Source organism: Cyanistes caeruleus, chromosome 11, assembly GCF_971803275.1.
Source record: "Cyanistes caeruleus chromosome 11, bCyaCae1.hap1.1, whole genome shotgun sequence".
Lineage (NCBI taxonomy): Eukaryota > Metazoa > Chordata > Aves > Passeriformes > Paridae > Cyanistes > Cyanistes caeruleus.
The window spans coordinates 406,654-423,566 of NC_141711.1; the positions used below are offsets into that span (position 1 = coordinate 406,654).

General features: G+C 52.9%; 1 protein-coding gene across 2 annotated transcripts in view; it reads left to right on the forward strand.

Moving 5' to 3' along the window:
* Positions 1-3,211: 3,211 nt before the first annotated feature.
* Positions 3,212-16,913, forward strand: part of PLXND1 (plexin D1) — a 67,510-nt gene continuing 53,808 nt past the window's right edge. Inside the window, exon 1 of one of the 2 annotated variants that reach the window (XM_086845813.1) lies at positions 3,212-4,656. In XM_086845813.1, the coding sequence (XP_086701939.1) occupies positions 3,319-4,656 (1,338 nt within the window). In that variant the 5' untranslated portion in view covers positions 3,212-3,318. The remainder of the gene's footprint in view (positions 4,657-16,913) is intronic. The other variant, XM_086845814.1, reaches the window with a different exon arrangement.

The window sequence follows — 16,913 nt, forward strand, 5'->3', positions numbered from 1 at the left end:
GAAAGCAAGCAACTAAAGAGATTCAAAACATGTCTGCAAGTGTTTGTGAATTCACCTAGTGGTTGGCTGCCAACCTGCTCTGCAATCATATAGAAATGTCCCAAATTGCACACTGAAAGGCGGGGAGAAAAGGAAATGAAAGAAAGGGGGACTGGCTGCCTGAGTCAGAGCAGAAGCACTTTCTGATCCACTGCACTGCCAGGGCTCTCCCACATCAGCTCTGCCAGGGTGCCCTGTGCCAGTGGGCACAGCCTGGGCTTTTCTCTGCTGGGCCCTGTGGGGCAGAGGAGGGGCAGCTGCCCTGGGTGCCAGCACGTGCTGCCTGATCAGGCCCTCCCGATGCACGCAGTGCTAGACACAAAGACATGAAGCATGTTGCTCTTCTCCCAGGTCCCTGGGGGTCCCTGCCAGTGGTCCCAGTGGTCCTGCATGTCTGCCTGGTGAGCAGCACCTCTGCTCCACCCTGCTCTGGGCAGCTGGTGCTGGGCCAAGAGCTGCCAAGGCAAACCTGGTCAGCTCTGGCTGCACGGGTGGACATCCTTCCCAGATCCACAGGGCACCCCATGGCTACATGACAGATAACGCCCACTAAACAAATAGATGTTTATACTCTCTGTATTAAAGTGATGAAATCCAGGGGTTCGACAGTGTTGAGTCAATATAACCTGAGTAATTGCATGAGTAACTCATGTTTCCCCTAAAGGGAAAGTGTTCCTGTGTAAATGTATTTATCAATAATTAAAGCAGTTTTGAGTTCTTGTGTGCACAGCCCCTCTCCCCCTGCCCCAGCTGAGAGATTGGTATCCTCAAACCTGCACAGAAGTCAAAGAGGAAGGGAGTTTGTCACTGGGTGATGCTCTGTGGCAAGAGGCTTGTGGTTGAATTTTGACCTTTTTCTCTTCCTGAACAAAAAATAATGGTGAGATCTGTGTATGAGAGATTTAAAAACCTCTTCTACTCCATTAGGAGCATTATCCTGAAATAATCACTGAAGCTTATAACAGCCCAGATAATAGGAATGGGAAATCATTTCTGGAAAATATTCCCCTCAAAACATCTTACTAGAAAATTGTTTCCTAACAATAGCAATAAAATCTTTGTTAAATAATCCTTCAATACCACAAATATTTTGTCTATAATTGTATCAGTGTAGACAAATGCTTGGCATAGGCAACAGGAGTCAGAGTTCCTGGAGAATTTTTTCTGACAGAGCCAGTACTGGATACCTTTGGGTAAGTCACACATTTTTCAATGTTCTTTGGCCTATTTTTTTTTTTTTTTTTTTTAATTCACTGTAATCTGGAACCTAATTTGATATGCCTTGAAAGGCTGATTTCACATGGAAGATGCTCTGCTATCAGGGTAAGCAGCCATAAGAAATCCTAAAATAGGCAGATTAAAGGTTTGGGATCATGGGGCTTTATTTCTATGCAATTAAAGACATGATCACATTTAAAAATTGCTAACTTGTAGTTTAAGGAAAAAAAAAAGCCACTAACAACTGGGACTCCCACATTTAAAAACAGCTAATAATTCTTAATTAAGAATATGATTAACAGAGACAATGAGGTAGATAGCAAGAAAGCACAGCATTTAATTCAATGCAGATTTTCAGTGGACATGGCATGGCCAAGGCAGTTGTGTATTAATTAGTGCTCTGAAGAGGGTGAGGAGACAGGAAGGGGAAAGGAAAATTGGCAGGTGTAGAAATGAGATTAGACAACAACAGAGGATTTTTCTCTCCAGAACAGAAGTCGCTCAGAATCCCCATCAGCCTCTCTAACATGTTTTGTATAACTAAAGTTCCCTGCCACGAGAATGGGCAGGGACCTAAGGCGCAGCCTGGGGAGAGGGAGGACAGCCCTCCAGGGCTCACCTCTGCAGCATTTCCAGGCAGCTGTCACCAAACAGCAGCCTCCATTTCCCACCCTTGTTTTAAAGGCTGCTAGCTATTTGTGGATGGTGCGATGCCTCCATGCTCAACCCGCAGTGTTATGCTGGTAAAACTGCTGCAGCTGCACCGTGAGACCAAGTGCTGCCTTTCCTTCAGTGCACGGGTGCTCCAGCCAGATCTCTGCTCTTGGTGGAAACCCAGGCTGGAGGCAAGGATGCTGCGCCCACATCCCACAGCTACTCCTCTGTTAGTTCTGCCCTGCCAATGCTCCAGCTTGAAGCATGCACATAGACCTGAGCGTGTTATGACCTTGGTATTTGCCATGCACAGCTGCACACCCGTGTCCCCTCCTGCATGGGGACCCTGGTGTGCTGCCCAAGGGGTCAAGCCCCTGGGTGACCCACGGCTGTGTCCTGTGCCACGATACTGCGGCAGGAGGCCAACCGGGTAATGGGCTGGGTAATGGCTCAGGGCTGTTTCATGTTGCCTGCAGAGACGTGAGATACACGGGCAAACAAAGAATCTGCTGCAGGATGAGGGGGCCCGTTTGCCCCCACCCCGGGATGGACCCTGCCCTCCGCACAGCCTCGTCCAGGAGCGCTCCTCAGTCTCGGACGTGTCCCGTCACGACGAGGGGTCAGTTGACACACCCGCAGGGGAGGAAGGCAGCAGGAGCGAACCCGCTCAGGTGGAGCGATCCCACGGGATCGGGTTCAGGGGCTGTCCCCTACATGATCCCAAGCGTGTAATTTGGGAAATCACTTCTTTGGGTCTTTCTTGTTAAAGCGGCGCCCGTTGGAGGGCAGATGAAACGCGCAGGCCGGTCTGTGCTCCGCTTTTGAGGAGCCGTGCGGGCAGAGCCGCTCCAGGGCTGGGGCCTCGTCCCCGCCCGGTCCCCGGGGAGCGGGTCCTGCGGGGGGATGTGTGGGCTGCGGGGGGCTGCGAGGGGGCCTCGGGGGGACTGTTCCGGCTCGCCGTGCTGCTCCCCAGCTGGGAAGAGTCCTTTTTCCCCCATCGCTTTCCCCCCCCAGCCTGTCCTGTTCGAAAACGGGAAGGAGGCAGAGGAGAGGAGGGGGACAGCCCGGAGCAGCCCCTCACGCGGCGGGGGGACGCCCTGTCCGAAGCCGCCCGGAGCCACCCGGTGCCGCTCGGGAGACATCGCTAACTTCACCGCAGGCACACGCCGGGCCCGCGGCACCGGGACGCGCCGGGTACCGGTGCGGGGGCGGGCGCGGGGGCGGGCGGAGGGCGGGGGCAGGGAGGGGGCGCGGCCGATCGCCCCGCCGCCCCCCGCCGCCCCCCGCCGCGGCCGCCACTTCCCGCGGGCGTCGCTCGGCGGCGGGCGCTGCCTCCGCAGGAAGCGGCCCCGCGCCCGCCCCTCCCGCGCCCGGCCACGGGCACATGCACCGTGCGGCGGCGGCGGGATGGCTCCGGCTCCGGTCCCGGCCACAGGCGCTGAGCCGCGGCCCCCCGCGCTGCTGCCGCTGCTGCTGCCGCTGCTGCCGCTGCTGCTGCCCGGCCGAGCCGCCGGCCTGGAGGTGCAGCGCAAGTTCCTCTCGCCCACCCTCACCAACAACTTTGCGCTGGACGGCCCGGGCTCCCGCGTTTACCTGGCGGCCGTCAATCGGCTGTTCCAGCTGTCGGGGGGCGAGCTGGCACTGGAGGCGGAGGCGGCGGTGGGGCCGGTGCTGGACAGCCCGCTGTGCCACGCACCGCAGCTGCCGCAGGCCTCCTGTGAGCACCCCAGGGTGCTCACCAACAACTACAACAAGATCCTGCAGCCCGACCCGGAGCAGGGCGTCCTTGTCGTCTGCGGCTCCATCTACCAGGGCCTCTGCCAGCTGCGCAGCATGGCAAACATCTCGGCAGTGGCCGTGCGCTTCCCGCCGGGCGGCAGCGACTCGGTCACTGTCTTCCCGAGCATGCTGAACGTCGCGGCCAACCACCCCAACGCCTCCACCGTGGGGCTGGTGCTGCGCCGCGGCGGCGGCGGCGGGGCGCGGCTGCTGGTGGCCGCCACCTACACCGGCTTCGGCAGCCCCTTCTTCCCCCGCAACGGCAGCCTGGAGGACCACCGCTTCGAGAACACGCCCGAGATCGCTATCCGTGCCCTCAACGCCCGCGGAGACCTGGCCAAGCTTTTCACCTTCGACATCAACCCCTCCGACGACAACATCCTCAAGATCAAGCAGGGCGACAAGGCGCGGCACAAGCTCAGCTTCGTCCGCGCGTTCTTGCAGCACGGGGCCGCGCCGCCCGCCCGCCGCCCGTACGCTTACCTGGCGCTCAACAGCGAGGCCAACGCGGGCGACAAGGAGAGCCCGGCGCACAGCCTGCTGGCCCGCATCTGCCTGGGCGAGCCGGCCGAGGCCACCCTCAACGGCAGCGGCGAGACCAAGAAGCTGACCGAGTCCTACATCCAGCTGGGGCTGCGCTGCGGCGGCGCCGCCGACGCCTTCACCCGCCTCGTCTCCGTGTTCCCGGCGCGGGCGGCTTGGCGCAGCCCCGGCGCTCCTCACGGCCCGGGCCTGGCCCCGCCGCCCCCCGAGGAGCTGCTCTTCGGCGTCTTCGAGCGGGCCGGAGCCGGCGGCGGCCGGGGACGGTCACAGTCCGCGCTCTGCGTCTTCCGCTTCGCCGAGATCGAGGAGACGATCCGGGCCGCCCGCAACTCCTGCTTCGTCAGCCCGGCCGCCGGCATGGTTACCGTGCTGGACAGCGTGGTGCAGGGCACCGGCCCGGCCTGCGAGAAGAGGAATATACAGGTACGGCGGGCGGCGGGCAGCTGCCGGGGCTCGGGGAGCCGGCGGTGGACAGCGGCCCCATCTCGTCGTGTCCCGTCCCGCGGTCGCTGCTGTCCCCACCTCTCCCGAGCTGGAGCGCATCCCCTGCTTCCCCCGGGCGGGCAGCTGAGCCCCACACCCCGCTGCCCTCCCTGCTTTACCCGGAGACCGTCCCGCCTGCTCGGGGTCAGCATCCTTTCCCTAACCTTGTCGCCGGTGCCCCACTTCTCGTGGGTGCCCTGCGCGGCCAGATGTCTGTGGGCATCGCCAGCCCCATGTCCCGTCTGGCGGAGCACAGCCCTGCCAGGGACGGCACACAGGCTGCCTTGGCTCCCCGCGTTCGTGGCAGAAGTTTGCCATTGTCACAGTTTGTTACTGAGTGGCCGTCAATGTTAGCGCGAGACAGAGTTGCCTTTTTCCCTTTTCACTAAAAATATACTATGCTTGGGAAAAAAAAAAGAGAGAGAAAAGGGCTGCTTTAACGCTGCATTTTTCTCTTCCTCTGGGATGAGTGCGCAGCTCAGCTCCATCAAAGATCATGAAAACATCTGTTTGATTTCAGAGGCGAGATAGAACATTTGGGCTTGGGCTTCCCTGTGCAATGCCAGTGGCAAAGAAAGAAAGGTTTCCCATGGTAACCAGAGTGTTTAGTGTGGCATCTCCACTCCGTGGTAAAATATGTAGTCTTAATGCACTTGGTTCATAGACCTACTCTAGCAAAGTTGAACAGTTTTTCCCTGGTGGCAGAGTACAAGCTGCCTGACAGCCAGGAAATCTAGTAGTTGGAGCTAATTCCACAAAGACTGGGTGTGTTAAACAGTGGGAGCTCAGTCCTGACATCTTGGCATGGTCACGGCTCTCAGAGGACTCACTGGGAATCAGGAATCCTATTTACAGGATGTGAAGGCACCCGCAGTTCTTGCTGGCTGTGGCTGATGCTCAGCATCCTTGCAGAGCAGCCCCTCAGCCCCAGGCGGGATTGAACTGTCTGCCAAGGCGGGTCAAGCGGCAGCATCAGGGCTGGGGCTGCTGGAGGCACTTGGGAAGTGAACAAACAGCTTGGTCATAACTGAAAGACAGTGGCAGAAGCACCCATCACCCTTCAGCTTCTCCAGGACGGCTGTGGGGATACAGTTTTTTCTAACTTTTGTTCAGTAAAGAAAATAATTATGACTAACACCAGTCTGCTGATGTTGAAAGTACCAACTGCTGTATCCAGTAAGGTATTTAGACAGCTAATTCATGAGTGACTCAAAGGAGACTAGGCACAGATGAGATTTCACTCCATCTTTGGTCCCTGTTCCACTGTAATGTGTGTTCCTAGTAGCACCTTCCTCTCCAAGTACTACCTGAGTAGGCAGGGAGGGTGACCAGGAGCCTGTTGTCACTGATGCCATAAAGGCTGAGAAGGATGCTCTTCTCAAAAGGATGAGCAACAGGGGATGTGAGGGTCAGGGGAATAAAAGAACTGAGCACTATGCAGCCATTGGGAGTCATGGGAACCCTCTGTGTTTGCCACTGTGGCAAGATCAGGCTGCAAGAAAATTTGTTCATATGGAGAGAGCAATAAGACTGGTGGTGATTTAAGATGGATGGGGAGACTGGATTGTAGTACCAGCTGACATTGCTGCTGTGCCACTGGCCTTGAACCAGTCACTGACCCCGAGGTACCTGCTTCCCACATACTCCTGTATTTATTGTTATTCAGAAACCCAACTCGTGTAGTGTCAGATTGCATTTGTAAAGCTGCTTTGAGATCCTTTGATGTCAAGTACAGCAGGATATAAATGAAGCATAACATTAATATTTGTTCATGCCTAATATCTCTACACTTCCCACTTATTTGAAGCATATTCCTCTGACTGAGCCTGCTGGGAAGCCATCCTGCTAGTCAGGAGAGCCTTTTTTTTTTTTTTTTTTTTTCCTTTTCCTTAATCATTAGAATTGCCAACAAGTTAACAAGCTGTTTGTATTTTTAAGTCCCAGAGTGGCAGTGTCAAGAGAAGAGTTGTAATAGTGTGTTTCTTTGTGCTGCAAACACCTAACATTAATTTCCACCTTCAAGTGAAATACTCTAATATGTTTTGTGTCCCAAACCTGGAAATGCAGCAGGAAAATGTATTAAAGCAGCAGCTGCTCTGGCAGAGCAGATCAGTATCTATCTGTCTTCCCATGTGTTCCACTTCTCCCCCTGTTAGTGGGTTTCCAGTTTTCCCACTGCCTGTGCATCACTGCCAGGGGCTCTGGTGTTAGTAAGTGTGGCTTGTTAGTTCTTCCTGAGGACCAAGTACTTGGGTTTTAATCTCCTTTTGGAAGAAAAAACTCCTGATACTGGCCTGATTCATTCCAAGTGTGTGTTCAGCTGAAGTAGTCAGTGGTTACAAGTCTGGACCATGGGCTGTTAGGTGTAATGCAGTGTGAAAGGAAAATCATTGACCCCTTATGTGCTCTCCAGTTTAATTGACTGCTCCTCTCCAGCAGCACTTGCTTCAGCTCAGCCAGGGAGCTCCAGCACTCGCCCACCAGTGAGGGGTTTTGGGAGTGGGCACTCAACACACCAGCCATCCCTGTCAGTCCCCACGGCATTTCTGCTCAGAGCTGACTGATGTGGGGCAGGGCTTCTCACCACTCAGTGCTGTGCTCTGAGGGCTGAGGAGACTGGCACAGACCGAGGGGCTTCGTCTCTGTACAGGCTGATGTGGTGGCAGCCACTTGTTTGGCTCCCATGTGGGATTGGCCACACGGGGCTGTGGAGGGTGGATGAGGCAGGTGGATTTGCCAGCTGCCCTGCTGGTCTGCATTCCCCAAGTTGGGCAAGGGGAGCCACCAGCTTGGCCTGGAAGCTGCACCTCTCTTTGATGGAAATGCTTACTTGCAATTAAGCACATGCTCAACAGCTTTGTGTGAGACGAGGAGAAAATGTGCAGAGGGGGATGGTCTAGGTCAGGAGTGGGGGCTGTTGGTTCTTCTCAATGAGGGTTGCTGAAAAGTCACGTACCAAGGAGATGAATTCACAGCGGCAGCTAAGGGGGAGGAGGATGTGTGAGGGAAGGGTTTAGGTTGGTTGGCTTCTTGTACCGACAGTGAGTGGGTGAGCTCTAGGATTGCTTCCCCTCAACAGAAATAGTTTTTTATAATGAATTTTGTGTCAAATGCAGCTAAATTGGAATACTTGCATGGAATCACTGTGCTGTTTTGCCCACTCAAAGCCCATGTGGAATTTGGACTCGAGCCCCCAGAAGGGAAGAGGAGTAGGAGCTCTCTGGAGCAAACTGCTTGTAATAGTATTTGCAGCAATGCACTGACAGAACTTATCAAATTCTTGGGGCACTGCGTGGGTTTATAGCTCATATTTGAGCTATTCTACCCCAGGAGGATCATGGCCCAGTGGGTTTGAAGATTATGCTGGCTGCATGGCTGGAGTGTGACACAGCTGTGGGGTGCTGAATCCATTGTGAAAGCAAAGCAAGAGCCCATCCCCAGCTTCTGGCTGGCTCGAGAGCACTGGCCATGGGGGGCATCCCAGGAGTGTCCCCCCCTGTGCCACTGAAAACAAAGGTCTGTGTGGCTGTTCTTCGGCCATGCTGCATCACAGCCACATCCCAATGTGACAAAGCCCCCACAGTGTCCTCTTGCCACTGCCCCATCTCTCAGTGGGTATTTTGGCAGGGGACACAGCCAGGCACCTTTGTGTGTACACTTTGCTGTGATGAGCAAGCTCATTTGAGGAAGAGCTGAACTGAAAACTCCATCTCTTGCTCATAGCTGCTCCAAACTCAGTGTCTTCTGTGGTTTCTGCACGGTCTCCTAAAAACTACTGGAGAGGTATAGAAAGCAGACATATTCATTAAGCCTAGATTTGCTGGCCAGGCAACTACATCTCTCTTGGGAAATATTTTGGGGTCTGCAACTCAGAGAAAGGGCTGAAAATCCAGTTTGCTTCCTCTGCTGAAAACCATAGTCATAGTGGCATGGGATATTGAAATGTTTCAGCATTAATTCTCAAGTTTCTGACTCTTGTGGCTTTGTGTCAGATCCTGCATGGTCACTGAACACTGTGTTTGGGGGTGTAATGATGAGATACCCACCAGTGAGCTCTACTATAATGGGTTGTTAAATAAAATTAACTTCTTGGGTAGACTATATAAACAGTCTTTGTATATATGTGTGCCTGGGCATGGAAATGTGGTTTAAAACCAGTCAGAAAATGTTCCCAAAGAAAAAAAAATCTCATATACACGTGGGAATATGACAAAACATCTACTTACTGTCCAAATATACTGTGGCATCTCCATGGGATTGGGTTTTATAGGAGCTGAGTTACTTTGAAGTGCTGGTTTATACTAATTTAGAAATTCCAAACATGAAACTAAATGTGCTCTAACCCTACGTCTACTCAAATAAATCCAGAGGATTAGCCACAGAAAGGAAACTGGGAATTTACACTTAATTTCTTCATCAAAAATGAAGCAGGAATTCTTGTAGCAAGCCTAATTTCTGTGTTTTGCAGTGTGGGCTGTTCAGAGTTGCTGGCACCACGCCGAGGTGTCACTGCCCAGGTACTGCAGGGCTGCACCGTGGTTGTCACCGTTGTCTGTCTTGCTGTGGGATGTGGCGTTACGGACGGTGGGAGCTCGGTGTCCCTCCCACTGCCCTGCAAGGGCTGGGGACGAGGGGTCAGGCTGCCCCTGCTCCCCAACACGGGCTTTAAGCCACGGTGTGAGCTTTGCCTGGCTTTGGACCCAGCCCAGAGCCCTGGCTACCTGTTTTGTCTCTCACCTGGTACTAGTGAGTTGTGGTCAGCTGTTGGCTAGGATTCCCTGGGAATTTATGTGAAAATACAAGCTGCTGCTGCTGCAGTCAAGCTGTGCGAGCACCCTCCTTCCTGGGAAGGCAGGCTCAGCTCTGTGGGCTGCAGTGCCCGGGGGCTCTCCCACTGCCAGGGCTGGCATGGCCCTGGTGCTCTGTGCCAAGCAGGGGAGTCTCCTCAGGAGCAGCTCTTGCCCCCGAGCTGAAGGTGGGTGGTGGGAATGCTTCCCTGGGGGCCTCAGCACTCATCCCTGCTTTGTATCTCAAGTTCAAACAGGTCCCAAATTGCAAAGGGAAATTTGGTTAAAGTGGCAAAAGTTTCTGTGCCTGGAAACAGGAAGTTGTGCTGCTTTAGGGAACAGAATCTGGCTCCTGATTGTGGCTCGGTGCCTGCCTGCTCTGGGAGCCCAGCGCTGCTGGCTGCTCAGGCAAAGCATTTGCTCGTCCCTTGGCAGGGCAGGGGGGTCACAGGCACGCACAGGCTTCTGGAGAGCTCTGCCAACAGCTGGCTGTACACACCCGCTCATTCCTGGTGCTTGGGTGCTCACACTACATTTGATCCATCTAGCTCATCAAATCCCCTGTAACTAAATAACAGGCTTGTAACAGTTTAGATGGAAAATAGGAAAAGGGTCATTTTGGCTAAAGCCAAGGGTTTTCCAGGGCAGATATTTGACTCCCACATGTGAATGTGAACCCACGCCCCAGGAGCCACAGTGGATGCAGGCTCAGCTGCAGGACCTTGGTGGATGGAAATGAAGGGATTTGCCATCTCCCTTCTGATGTTTCAAAGTTTCATTTACAGTGATTGAGTGACAAGATTGTTGGGGCTGAGGGCACCTGAAGAAGTGATTAAGGCACTGTGAGATGTGTGTGGGTGCCCGGGGATGCTGTAGAAGCACCTTACTATTCCTTGTAAATCCCAGTAGGTGTCTGTCAGGTGCACTGTTGGGACTCTCTGATATCCTCTCCCAGAGAGGGGTTGGAAACAATGATCTGAGCCCCTGGCTGTGGTAATTTAATGCAAACACCAGGCAACCCACAGTGGTTGGAAATGTTATAACCACCTGAGTGCCAGCACACACTGCCTGCAGCAGCGTGGCCACCAGGCTTGTGCTGGGGTGGCCGTGGCTGCCAGCGGCTCCTAGCTGCAGGGGCTGAGCCCCTCAGCTGCACCAGGGAGGGGGCATGGATGGCTCATGTGGCTGCTGCTCTGTGCTGGAAATGGGATGGTTGAAATGTGGCTGCTCCTCTGTGCCAGGCATGGGGTGGATGGGGGTTGGCATTCTTGGCGAGAGGAAGAAAAGGGGTGAGTGTCTGTTGCTTGGTGGTTGTCCCCAGGGCGCTGCCCCAGAGCAGTGTTGCAACAACCCCATGCACTTAAGGTCCCTTTGGCATGGTGAGCCCTGGGTACAGTGCAGCTCCTGTGTTGGGGCATCATTGTTGTCCTTGTTTCGTGGAGGGATGTGGGTGCTCAGGTCCCCCTCTGATGTCTCTGATCAGAAGAGTGGCAGTGTCAGGATTTGAATTTGGGTTCCAAGTGATTCTGTGTGACTGTCCCTAGCACACATCCCTGGAGCCACAGTGTGACAGGGGATCACAGCAATGTCTGCAGGAGGGATCTGCTTTGCTATTTCTTTTTTTGGTTTGGTTGGGTGTTTTCGATTGGGTTTGGTTTTTTTTTTTGTTGTTGTTGTTGTTTTTGGTTTTTTTTTGGTTTTGATTCCTGTGGGGCTGGTAAAGAAATGATTTTAAGTTGTTGTTTTCAAGTTGGGCTGCAACAGCCTACAGCAGGTGAAGTAGATGGCAGATTTTCTGCAGCATCTCTCGCTTTGAGAAGCCAGTAGAATTTATTGATGTTTTTGAGCAGAGGGAGCAGTACTTATTCCTAAGATCTGCAGAGCAGCTCTGCTGGCAGCCGCTGTTCTGACAGAGTGAGGCAGCAGAGGCGTGGGACGGGTTGTACCTGGGAAAGCCCAGATCCAGCCAGGCCCAGATGAGCCCTTGTCAAATGTGATGTGCTGGTGAGCAGGGCGGATGGCAAAGCCCACCTTTGCCTTGATACCTGCTGAGTGTCAGCGGGGCTTGTCCAACACGGAGAGCTCCTTACGCAGGTCTGGGGGAGTTGGGGCTGCGATGTCTCCAAGGAGTGGGGTTGTGGCATCCTGCACTAACAGGGATGGCACATGGTCTGACCTGCTGTGGCTGATCACTGCACCTTCCTCTCACATTTATCAGACCTGGATAAGCACAGCCTTGCAAGGTGGGACAAGAAGCTCCTCAGCTCCACAGGCTGGGTGCTCAACCAAGTGGTGGTGGTTTGTTTTTTGGACTCTGGTGCTGAGGCTGTGGAGCAGGCGATGCACGGGGGGTACCCAGAAGCGTTGCTTCTCAGAGGCAGGTTTTACTTAGGATGTGTAAAAGAAGGCTAGAGTTCTGCTCACTATCTTGGGGCTTAATTGATTCAGCAGAACTAATGAGGAAAATACAGGAAAACATTTACTCTAAACTATTGCTAAATGAAATAGATTTAAACTGACACATGCAAAAGACCAGTTGTGCCAGGTAAGAAGCTGTTACTTTAATGGATGCTTTTTTCAGCCCTGACTTGCACAGATATGTCTTCAGAGCACTTTGAGCATGTGAAGTGCTAAGTGTTAGTACTAGCAATAATAAAATAGTAACGACCAATGTTCGAGGAGCCAAACTCATGGTTCATCAGGGACTCTTCCCCGTGGAAGACAGTTTGAATGGTCTGAGGTTGGTTACTGAGGCCAAAGCTTAAGGTAAATGAGAAACCCAAGTTGAGTGATGGAGGGGTAACAAGGAAAGAACAGCTAAGAACATACAGCCTAAAGAAACCAAGCATTTTACTCTGAGCAGTTTCGATGGGGGAGGTGTCTCATGGCTCCTGAGCAGGAGTGGGTGTCCTTGAGATGAGGCACGCTCGGCTGATCTGCTCAGCCCCTTGTCCCCAGGGAGTGGGAAGAGGAGCCGAGTTTCCAAGAGGGGTGAATTTAAAGGACATACAAGCCCTTGCTGCTCGAACACGTGCTGTTCTGACTGTGACAACCCCTCTGGAGCCTGTTTGTTAATCCCTCTGCTTGCCCATTCCTGGTGGATTTGATTGTATAATCTGAAGTATTGTATTTAATGCAGGATGAAGGCTAACATAATAAGCTTGACCAGTCTTCCTGGTGGCATGAAGGATGTGCAATTTTAGTTTAAAAAGTGCTTCTTTTTCATGTTTCTCTGCTTTGAGCAGTTCCCCATGCTGTTGCACTTGCTGTTTCAGTGCCCTGCTGGGGGAAGCCCTGTTGGGTGCCAGACCCCCAACTTGTGTGGAGCAAGGAAGGGGGACCCATGCTGGGGCTGCCAGGGCTGGGATGGGCGTCTTGGGGCCCTGCCAGTCACCTCTCTGCATGGCCTTCAGCTTTCTTTTCCAGTTGGGGTCAGCATGACAGGGTTGGGGCTGATGGAGTGATGGTGGCCATGAGCTGGGCCAGTTGTGGCTGGAGGAGGGAGCAGAGGAGACTTAGGGGGGAATCACACTGTCAGCTGCAGGCATCCAACTTTGGTGCCTCTGTGGAGCTGAGGCTGGAGCCTCTGTGGACTCACAGAGATGGTTGGACAGCAGTAGGGACCCATGGTTGTTGAAGCTGTTGTCAGGCTTTGGCCTCACTGTAGCAGACTGGCTGTGCCTTGTTCCTGTCCCCGTGTCTGTGTCCTCCTGCTGAGGTGGGCGTACGTGCTGTCTGCCCAGGGCTGCCGCTGCCAGAGCAGCAGATGGAGCTTGGGTTTTGCCCTCTGAGATGATCTGGGACACTGAAAGCCTCTTCCAGCACTCAGAGTCTCACACCTCTGGTGGGTGGAGGGCTGTGGCTGCTGCTGCTGAGTTGCAGTGCTTTGGCCCGACCCAGCTGTGCTTGTCCCCAGCCATCAGCCCTGTCCTTGCTGTGCCCTGCCTTCTGGCAGTCCTCTGTGCTCTGTCCCCTTTCTTACCCCAGCCACCAGTCCCACCTGAGGCTGCCAAGAGTGAAATTTAGGAGCTGGCAGGAAAGAAAAATTTGGACACAAGGGCAGAGAGAGGGAAGAATGAGTTTTCTGAGGGTGATAGTGCCCTGCAGGCACTGGGAGCAGAGGGGTGTGGGAGAAACCATTGCTGATGTCACATTAGTACCCTAGCCCAGGGCTGGCATTGTGCAGATGGACAAAACACAGCAAAACTCCTGCCTCCTCACTTGAGGAACTTGTGGTCTAAGCAAACAGTGAAACCAGAATGCAAGTCTCACTTTAGGCCTTTTTTGTTTTGTTTTTTTAAGAATGTCTGCTGTGCTGTGTGGATCCTGTGCTGTTGGTAATTCTTGAGAAAAAATTGTGCAGGTTCACTTTGCCAGAGATTCTCAGCCTGAATTGACTGGCCACAAGTGCACATTGATTTGCCTCCTGTTGCCTAAAAAACATGATGGGAAGTCTGAGGAGCTCTGTGCTAATGCCCACCCTTGAGCAGCACTGCAGCTGGAGACTGCTTGCATCTCAAGTGCCTCAACAGTGGAGTCCTCTTCTGAGGATGACATTTTCCTCCAGGCATCCCTGAAAGCCTGTTTTTGACAGGTCTGGTTGCGACACTGCAGCAGATAAACGAGTGATTGTGTGTACAAACTGGGGGACGGGGGAGCTCCGGGGGAATGCTGGGGGTGTGTGGTTGGCCTGGGCTCTGCCCAGCACAGAGCAGAGCTTGTCCTCTCCCTTAGCATAATGCAGCCAGGCTGGCTTAGCATCACTGGCTGTGTCCATTCTCCTATGCAGTATTGCACCACTGGTTTTTAGCCTGTCCCTACAGTTCAGTGAGAGTCTGTGTCCTGCTATTCTCTTCCGACAGTATCCTAATTATTCTGAATATTCTCTCTGCAGTCAGAAATTTCCCTGAGTCATACCTAAATGTTAATAAAAGCCTAATGGTTTATGTTAAGGAAGGCAAGAGATAAAACTAGGGCCCTTTTATCACAGCCTTTAATGGCCTGAAAATGTCAGTTGTGTGGGAGCAGCTGCCAAATTTTGAGCCTACGAAGATGATGGCTAAGTCCCACAAATCAACAAGTTTGGAGCGGATTATCCGATGCTGGCTGTGTCATTTTCCCAGGACTCCAGGCATGCTGGAAGCCAACACTTTAATCCTCTCTGATACGAAGTCTGAAAGGGGCCAGGCTCCCCTTCTCACTCCGGAGCTCTGGAGCTGCTGCAGCGCAGCCAGCATGGCCTCGTGGAGGGCAGGGGCTCAGGGCTTTCCTCTGCTTCTGAGTCACAAATTAGCTCCAGCTTTGCTTGAGAACTATTTTTAAGGTCACAAACACAGGATGCAGAAATCAGCGCATTTCATGGTTTTCCTGAGAGCTGCCTCACCACTCCTCTTCCCCCTTCTGTTTCCAACAGACTTCCTTCCCGAAGGGACATCCTGCATGCCCAGGGCTGGGGAGCTGTAATGGAAATACTGGGAAATCGCTTTTTATGCTCCTTATAGGCCTGGGATAAAGAACTGAACTCACACTGTGAAGGCAGCTGAACTCTTGAGCTATGATGTGGCTGGAAATCTTTTATCTCAGTCCCACTTTGTTTCTGCAATCACACTCAGGGGTTAATCTGAGTAACCATCCTCTTAGCCATGGCCCCTTGATTTGAATTCATTTGCATCACTTGTGAAGTTTTGCAGCAATATCACTTATTGCAGTGTGCAGGGGCACAGCAGCGTGCTCCCCTCGTCCTGGCAGGGGCTGGCAGAGCTGCTTGGCTGGTGCTGGCTGTGCTTGTCCCCATCTTGCACCCAAGATGCTCCTGATCAGTGACAGAGGGGCAGAGTCAAACCTTTTGTGGGCAGGAGGTTTTGGATCTAAAATCAGCCCACAGTTCTGTGAGTTACTGAGTACCCAGAGCACGTCAAAGGAAAATAGAGGCAATATAGTGAATGCCCACTGGGTGTTCTAAAATGCAGATTATAGAAAGAGATTGGTTTTGGAAAAAAACATTTGTTCTTTTCCCATTTCAGGACAGGGCAGCTTGATTTAAGAGGGAGTGGGATTTAACCCCTTCCACTTGGAGATGGCCTTCTATTCCATTCATCCAGTGCAATTCCCCAGCTGTGGTGACTGCCTGGTGTCTGCAGAAGGATGTGACTTGGCTGTATCCTGTTTACTGTAATGTGATGGAGTTAGCTGTCCTCTTGGTGCTGTGGGGTATGGGCAGCAGCAGCACAGCATGTCATCCCTTCTTTGGACCCGGCAGAGGGAAACACCATATGTCTCCTACCCATCCACTTGTTGGAAGGTCTGATGTCATTTGAAGAAAGGTGTTTCAGAGGAAGGATGTGTGCAGCCAAAATAAATCTTGGCCTGGGTTAGAATAGTTACATCCTGTTTACTGTGGAAAACACTTTGCACTGGTATGAGCTCTGAAATGCATGATTTGGAAGCGGGCAGGCGCTGCAGATAAGAGACTTCCTGTGATTTTGGCCACCTGTGAGAAGAAAGGGCCATGTCTCTCAGGCTGGCAGGCAGTGATGCTGGTCCCAGCTCCTGCACAGCTGCCATAGAGAGAAGGTGCTGAGCATCCCTTGGGGTCCCAGGTGGTCAGAGGTGTCTCTGTGCCTGTTTCCCTGCAGAAAGGAGCCTTGTAAACTTCAGGTGTTGATGTTCTTAAAGAGACATGAAGAGGAGCTAGAGATAATAATCCCTAAGACAAGTAAATAAACCCAAGTAAAATTCTAAATATCTGTTTGTGAAGGGAAGGAATAACTAAATCAGAAACATGAATGGCTTTCCATGTCTTCTGTATTGTATAAGAAAAGTTGTATGGCCCAGTTAACAGGCCAAACATACACACTTAAGAATTTGGGCTGTGATTTTACTTTTTACTAGAATGAGATGCAGTAAAACTGGAAAATTAATTTAGCATTGCATCCACAAACTTGATCCTTTTGTTTTAGGTCCCCTAAGAACAGAGCTGCAGCTTTGAATGTGCTGTCCCGTTTAGCACTCATCTGAGCAGCGGAAGTTTTTCACATCTGCCTTTGTTACTCCACGTCTGGAGCAGCCAGCAGTGGCCATGGGGTCTGGTGGGGCACGGGGGACCAAGGTCAGGGTGGTTTTTTGAAGACCCAGCCTGTCTCTAGTGGCACTGTGGCTGTGCTAGTCCAGAGCAGCAATATGAGCCCTGGATGTGTCTGCAGCAGCACAATCCCTGTGGTCAGGGGTACGTGCTCCTGTGCAGAGGTTGCTGTGGGGTGTCTCTGCTGGGCAGCCCGGGCTGTTTGCTGACCAGCTGCTCCAACACACCAAGGGCTGGCTGGCACCCACAGCTCCTGGTGAGGTTTGCTACTGTCCTGTGCCATGCAAGGGGGAGGAATGGGCAGTGCCATGGCCTGCAGTCCCTGTGCT